Raw genomic sequence first — 7556 nt, forward strand, 5'->3', positions numbered from 1 at the left:
AATAGCTGACAGTCCAGTGATAAAGGACTCCCTTCCCTTCCCTTCCCTCCCCTTCCCTTCCCTCCCCTTCCTTTCCTTCCCCTTCCCTTCCTTCCTTCCTTCCTTTTCCAGCTGACTGATGGCTGCTTTGTTTGTGGCCACAGCTCCTGAGGAGCGCTGAGAGCTGGGAGGAAACAGGGGAATGTTGCACCCCCTGCAGGATCCCGAAAATCAGTGACGCAGGGCAGGTGCTGGGAGGAGCTGCAGGGTGCAATGCTGGCAGCCGAGCTCCGCTTCTGGCAGCACGATGGACTGCGCCTCTGAGAAGGTGACTGCAGTCACAGTGAGCAGTGGCAGCAGGCACACCAGGTTTGCAGCACTGCCTTCCTCCCGTCTCTCTCCACTTTCAGATTCTCGATCCAGCCCACAGAGCCAAAATCACAGAATCACAGAATCATAAGGTTGGAAACGACCTGCAAGATCATCCAGTCCAACCCCCCTCCCATTGCTATCAGTACCACAAGCACTAACCCACATCTCGTAGCTCCTCATCCAGGCGCCTCTTGAACGCTGCCAGGGACGGCGACTCCACCACCTCCCTGGGCAGCCATTGCAGTGCCTGACCACCCTCTGAGAGAAAAAGTTTCTCCTCATGTCCAACCTAAACCTCCTCTGCTACAACTTCCGGCTGTTTCCTCAGGTCCTACTATTAGCCTGGGAGAAGAGGCCAGACCCTTTTGCACCACAGCCTCCCTTCAGGAAGTTGCAGAGTGCTATGAGGCCTCCCTTGAGCTCCTCTTCTGCAGACTGAACAATCCCAGCTCCCTCAGCCACTGTTCATAAGACTTGTGCTCCAGATCCCTCACCATTTTGTTGCCCTCCTTTGAACACATTCCAGGGCCTCATTGTCTTTCTTGTAGTGAGGGGCCCAAAACTGAACACAGCACTTGAGGTGCGGCCTCACCAGTGCTGAGTACAGGGCACAATCACCTCCCTGCTCCTGCTGGCCACACCATTTCTAATGCAGGCCAGGATGCTGCTGGCCCTCTTGGCCACCTGGGCACACTGCTGGCTCGTGTTCAGCTGAGCACCAACCAACACCCCCAGGTCCCTTTCCCCTTCACAGTCATCCAACCACTCATCCCCAAGCCTGTAACGCTGCATGGGGTTGTTGTGCCCAAATGCAGGACCCGGCACTTGGCCTTGTTGAACCTCATCCCATTCACCTTGGCCCAGCGATCCAGCTGATCCAGATCCCTCTGCAGGGCCTCCCTGCCCTCAGGCACATCCACACCACCTCCCAGCTTGGTGCCATCTGCAAACTTACTCAGGATGCACTCAGTGCCTTCATCTAAGTCGTCAATGAAGATATTAAACAAGATGGGCCCCAGCACCGACCCCTGGGGGAAACCACTTGAAACAGATCTCCAGCTAGACTTCACTCCATTGACCACCACCCGTTGAGCACGGCCCTCCAGCCAGTTTCTTATCCAACGGAGGGTAAAACATTCCAATCCACGAGCAGCCAGTTTCTGCAGCAGGATACTGTGAGAGACCGTGTCAAAGGCTGTGCTGAAGTCTAGGTAGACGACATCAACAGCCTTTCCCTCATCTACCAGTCTGGTCACCCAGTCGTAGAAGGAGATGAGGTTGGTCAAACACGACCTGCCTTTCATGAACCCGTGCTGGCTGGGCCTGATCCCATGGACGTCGCGCACGAGCCGTGTGATCTCTCCCAGGAGGATTTGTTCCATGACCTTCCCTGGCACTGATGTCAGGCTGACAGGCCTGTAGTTTCCCGGATCCTCCTTACGGTCCTTCTTGTAGATGGGAGTCACATCAGCAAGCCTCCAATCCTCTGGAACCTCTCCAGTCAACCAGGAGCCGAGAGCGGCTCAGCAATCACCCCCGCCAACTCCCTCAGCACCCTAGGATGAAGCCCATCCGGTCCCATGGCCTTGTGACTGTCCAGATGGAGGAGGAGCTCCCTAACAGCCTCCACCTCCATCTCCGGGGAGACATGCTGCGTGTCAGCCCAGATATCCAGATCAGGGCACAAAGTGCCCTGAAGATAACAGGTCTGACTATTAAAGGCAGATGTAAAGAAGGCATTGAGGACCTCAGCCTTCTCCTTGTCATCTGTGGTCACATTCCCCGCCACATCAATTAAAGGATAGAGATTATCCTTGGTTTTTCTCTTGCCATTGATATATTTGTAAAAGGATTTCTTATTCTCCTTTACTGCAGTGGCCAATCTAAAAGAAAAGGAAGAAAATGTGCTAGTAGTTCTTGCTTGGTTCCTATTGCAGAGCGAATGGTTGCCTGCTGGTCAGAGCAGGATGGTGCCTGCTGTGTGCTGAACCTTACGCAGGAGCGCTGGTGCTTTTGCATCATGCACTCCCACCCTTGTCCCCTGTCCTGTAGGGCACCCACAGCCTCTGGGCACCCTGGGCCAGGGCCTCGCTGCCTTTGGGAGAGGAATTCCCTCTGCACATCGACCTCAATTTGCACTCTTTGAGTTTAAAGCCATTCCCACTCGTATGATCGCCGTCTGCCAAGTGGCACACAAGGCCTGGCAGCGGGTCAGGTAATGACACAGCAGCACGTGGACAGCTGTGGTGTTATGTTGTTTATTGGTAATCTCAGGTACATGACAGCAGCGGTTCTGCAGATGTCCGACGGTGTCCCAAACCCACATGCTGGGGGTGCTCTCACCTCCCAATGGAGAGTGGAGGGGAGCGGAAGGGCAGATGTAGTGCTGGGGGGTGCTGGGGGCTGCTGGCCCAGGTCTGTTTCCCCCTGGCAGTGGTCTTCCAGTTATCCAATGAAGCCCCTGAGCTGACGCCCCGGGGGGGCCACTCCCACCACCTGAAAGATGCTTGAGGGGAGGGAGAGGATGGTGCTCGGGGCGGCTGTGGGCTGCTGAACTGCTCACGCTTCCCCCAGGCCGCAGTTGTCGGTCTGCTGGATAATTCCCCCAGGCCAAGACCCCGGGGGGGCTGCTCCCACCTCCTAAAGGATGGTGGAGAGGAGGGGGAGGGCAGCGGGGAGGCCTGGGGGGGCCACTCCCGTCTCCTGAAGGATCGCAGAGGGGAACGGGAGGCTGGTGACGGCGCCCGGGGAGGCCGGGGGCTGCTGGGCCGGTCCTGCTTCCCCCTGGCAGCGGCTGTCCGGTCGGACCGTTTCCCCAAGTCGGCACTCTGCGCGGATCGCTTCCATTCCCTGACAGGTGATGGAGGGAACGGGGATGGCAGAGGCGGCGCTGGGGGGATCTGGGGGCTGCCGGGCCTGGTCTGTTTCCCCCTGGCAGTGGTTTTCCAGGGGTGTGATGATGCCCCCGAGCTGAGAACCTGGGGGCGCTGCTCCCACCTCCTAAAGGATGATGGAGAGAAGGAGGGGGGCAGAGGTGGTGCCGGGGGGGGCTGGGGGCTGCTGGGTCTCTCAGGCTCCCCCGAGGCAGCAGTTATCCATGTGCTGGACGATGCCCCCGAGCCGACATGCTGAGGAGACCGCTCCTGTCCTCTGAAGGATGGTGGTGGGGGACGGGGGGGCGGCGTTGATGCCTGCTGCGGCCGGGGGCTGCTGGGCCTGTCGCTCAGCTGCTGGGGAGCAATCGGTTTGGTGCTGGCCGATGACCGCAAGCCTCGACCCCCGGCTGGTTCCTTCTGTCCCTTGATGGATGGTGGAGGAGGACGAGGGGGCGGCGTTGATGCCCGCTGCGGCCGGGGGCTGCTGGGCCTGTTTCTCATCTGCTGGGGAGCAATCGGTTTGGTGCTGGCTGATGACCGCAAGCCTCGACCCCCGGCTGGTTCCTTCTGTCCCTTGAAGGATGGTGGAGGAGGACGAGGGGGCGGCGTTGATGCCCGCTGGGGCCGGGGGCTGCTGGGCCTGTCGCTGATCCCCCGCGATGCAGAGCCCGGGATGCGGGGCCGCGGGGGTCGAGGCGGGGGTAGCTGAGCCCGGTGGCTGTTCAGCCTGGCAGGGGCCGCTCTGCTGGTGCCCTGCGGCTGGTGGGCAGGTTGTTCCCTCACAGATGGTTGGTGGTTTGTCCGTCTGTCGGGCCACTCGAGGTCAGCAGACTCCTCCTCTGACGGCGAGCTGTAGCTGCTGCTATCGTCCCGCGCTCCGTCAGCTGCAGCGAGGCGCCTGCGGAGAGAAGAACGTGCTGAGGGCGCAGCAGAGCCCCTGCTCTCCTTCCTCATGGCAAAGAGCCGCCCTCGGCTCTCAGCCCGTCTCAGGCCCAGCACTAAGAACGGGCTGCAGGAATGGCCGCGCCACTCCAACGTCTGACAGCACAGATCCCAGACCATGTGAGCCAACGGCTGACCCGCCTCTCTGTGCTGCTTTAACTACAAATGCCTCCTGGCTCACGGCAGCCCTGCAGTAAAGAGTTGGGCGGGATGGGGCTGGGGGTGAACAACAACTCACTGCTTCCTCTTCCTGCACCACCAGAAAAGAACGCAGCACAGAATCATCACTAGCAACAGGGAAACCGGCACAGATGCGGCAAGTTCCAGGTACAACTTCTGTGCATCTTTAACTTGCTTGGTGTTCGCACGTCCTTCGTCATCCACACCTGCAGGAATAAAGTGGTCGTTGCTGTGTCTCGTGCCATACCGGCAATCTCGCAGCAGCTCTGACACGGCCACAAAATGCTCTTCTCATTTTGCTGGCCTCCTGGAACAAGTGAAAATCCTCCGGCTGCAATGCTTTCCCTGATTCCAGGGGAAGCTAAGGGAGTTCCCAAAGGCGCTGCACATCAGCGCCCTCTGGAGCCTCTGTTCTGCCTCTCAGCTTTGTTTACACTCTGGCTCTGCCTCCGTCCAAATGTTCCTGGGCCATGGATTTGCTCCTTCTTCTCCATCATGCTCTAAGATTGCTTTTGCACTCGCCCACCCTCGCGTCGTGAGGCTGGGCAGTGCTGCTGCAGGCACACCGTGACCGCTTGGGGCACGTTGTCTGACTAAAGAAAACTCCTTAGAGCAGAAGGAGAGCGTGTGGATCTCTTTAACCAATTGTGCTATGAGTGACATGGACAAGAACAAGCCCTGAGCTCCCCCCTCCAACTGGGAACCCACTCGGAGGCAGAGTCAGGCCTTCCCTACAGGCACCTGAACCTGCCTCTCCCTTTTTGCCTTTCCCCTGGTGTGGGCACAACTTGCAGGCTCCGAGTTTTCTCCCCTTTATGAACTCCTGCCTGATTGATGCTCACCTGGATTCTTCAGAAAAAAACCACGGATCCAGTTGTACTGGGCTTCCTGGGGCTCTAACAGCACTGTGAAGGATGAGAGAAAGACAAAGTCTCAGCGTGGTGCAGCCAAAGAGGAGGCAGGATGGGGGGGGCTCCCTCTAGGGAGTCAGTGCGTCCCTCTGGAGCTCAGTTTGCAGGAGGGATCCCGTTGCAGGCTGCTGGTGTGCCAGGCGCCTCCAGGGAGGCGCAGCAAGCTCTGGAATGCAGGGACTGTGCGAGGGAGGTACGTCGGAGGGTCCTATTTCCTCTCCTCACCTGCTGAATGTGGTTCCCCTGGCCAAAGTTCCTAAATCCCTGGGAACTGGGGGTGATGGGAGGGGAGCAACCTCTGACCACAGCCACGGAGCTCTAGGAGGGGCTTTACCTGGAGCGCCAGTCGTGTGCTTGGCCTCTGTTTCTCCCGGAGGGACGTGCGCTGTGCGACGGCTGCCTGCCTGAAATGCATCCCTGTGCTCAGGCTCTCCGTCTGCCTCTTTAGAAAGGAGGTAAGAGAGTGGGGCTGTAAGTAACTGCTTCTCATCAGGAAGATGGTTTCTGCAGGAGGCACCAGTTCTCTAGACACGTCAGTAGAGTTTAGGAACAAAGCCTGGGCTTTTTGTGGTGCAACCCATTCCTGCTCCAAACTGCGTGCCATCCTGTGAGACAAACTCAAGTGCTGCACACTTCCCAGTTTGCGAGCACAGACAGCAAGACCTGTCCTGCTGGGAGACCAGCAGCTTGCAGGCAGGCTTCTTGTGCAATTCTAGCAAGTTGCAAGATGATGCCACCAGCCAGTTCAGATCAGAGGGCTCTGATCCATCCTGTCCTGCTGGGCACATTACAGTTTCTCCATGTATCTACCTAGAAACTCCGCTTCCCCAGTCTTTCAGTGAACAGAGCGACACCCACCGTGTGCTGCCTTCTCCTTCATGATTTTCTTCAGGACATGGGAGAGCCTCTGAGAGTATCTTCCAGTTCTCGATGTCTCTTTCCAGATCTCAGGACCTTAACAGAAAGCACGAAAAAACATTTCAGACAAAGGATTGAACCGAATGTTCTTTTTGGTGAAGTCAATAAAGACAACAGCCACCCCTGGGACGCCTGGGGCTCCAGCACGGCAGGCAGCCAAGGATTTTTGCCCGGCCTTCCCTGCAGGCACTTCTGCACCCAAAGGCTGAGGAGAACTTTCCATCACACGCTGCCATCTACGCAGCTGCATAGCAGAGTTATGCAAGTTGCAGAGGGGCCAGGTGGGAGCCGCCTGGCACTCAGCAGCTTTCCTGATACTCTGTCCAGGTTGTGTGAAACAATCCTCAGAGACAGCATGGAAGAACATCTGGGTTTTCTTACTGGAGAGATCTGTGATGTACAGAGACGAAGCCAACAGGACATTGGGAGCTCGCAGCACCCAACAAACAGGGAGTAGAAATCACCGGGCAGTGAAAAGCTGAACCCTGCCTCAACTGCCACAACCACATACGAGCAGAGAGCGTGAGATGAAGGCTGGTGGCTCACCTCTGGCATCCAGTCCATGCTCAGCAACAGGACTCCGCTTTGGTACTTCACCGAGAAGACCTGCAGGCACAAATGTGATCAGACACAGGTGAGGACAGTTTCCATTGCACCTTGGCGCCTGGTCTTTCTGCAGTGACCTTTGAGGACTGGTGGCAGGTCGGGGAAAGACATGGTCCAAACGGCAAACGTAGAGGTTCTCTCCTCCAAAGAGTGGCCAGGGCTGCTTTCCCACTGAAATGGGAAGTTCGCCAAGTAAAGAAATACTCAGGACTGTTCTGTGTACAGAACAGGGCCTTTAAGGCACAAAGAGACTTGAAAGACCTTTGGAGGTTCTTCAGTACCTGCATAAACTACGACAGCGCTGCTTTTTCTGCATTCAAGGAAACAGACACAACTTACCTCTGGGGTTCCCCTGAGGCACAAAAGCAGTGTCCACCCAATCCTCTGCATAAGGAGCATCAGCGTCATCTAGAATCAAGAACAGATGAGACTTGTCCCCATTGCATGTCAAGATCTCCTTTTCCCCTAGGGACTGGGAGGGGCCAGGTAACGGGATGGAAGACCCAGGCTGTGATCGCCAAGGCTGCAGAGCGGCCAGGGTGACCTGGAGCCCGGCACTGGGCAGCTTTCCAAATGCTCTCTGCAGGCCACGTGCAACGCTCCGCTGGGACCACTCGGAAGGACACACAGCCATCAGGGCTTTCGTACTGGGAAATCCCTGCTGCATCTCACACTAAAGCACTGGAGGAAACGATGCCTGTTTGTTGCTGTGGGCTCCGGCCGGCAGGCTCTGTTGGGAGCTGGGATTTGTCTGCGGGGAGCAGCAGGAAGC

At 57.4% G+C, this 7556-nt stretch overlaps 1 protein-coding gene across 3 annotated transcripts; it reads right to left on the reverse strand.

The window, feature by feature from the left end:
* Positions 1-2593: 2593 nt before the first annotated feature.
* On the reverse strand, positions 2594-7550 carry LOC122157344 (basic salivary proline-rich protein 2-like). 3 transcript variants are annotated; one of them, XM_042812936.1, is made up of 8 exons: positions 7124-7286; positions 6862-6955; positions 6725-6784; positions 6119-6214; positions 5595-5702; positions 5192-5254; positions 4408-4555; positions 2594-4125 (listed from the first exon to the last, which is right to left on the reverse strand). In XM_042812936.1, the coding sequence occupies exons 1-8, from the start codon at positions 7190-7192 to the stop codon at positions 2691-2693; spliced, it is 2073 nt and encodes a 690-aa protein (XP_042668870.1). In that variant the 5' UTR covers positions 7193-7286; the 3' UTR covers positions 2594-2690. The 3 variants fall into 3 exon arrangements, with proteins under 3 accessions (XP_042668870.1, XP_042668869.1, XP_042668867.1); XM_042812935.1 differs by lacking the exon at positions 6862-6955 and having other exon boundaries at positions 7124-7550; XM_042812933.1 differs by having other exon boundaries at positions 6725-6955; positions 7124-7550.
* Between the last annotated feature and the right edge of the window lie 6 nt (positions 7551-7556).

Source organism: Centrocercus urophasianus, unplaced genomic scaffold (genome assembly GCF_019232065.1).
Source record: "Centrocercus urophasianus isolate 14NV4802_14NV808 unplaced genomic scaffold, USGS_Curo_1.0 seq_1307, whole genome shotgun sequence".
NCBI lineage: Eukaryota > Metazoa > Chordata > Aves > Galliformes > Phasianidae > Centrocercus > Centrocercus urophasianus.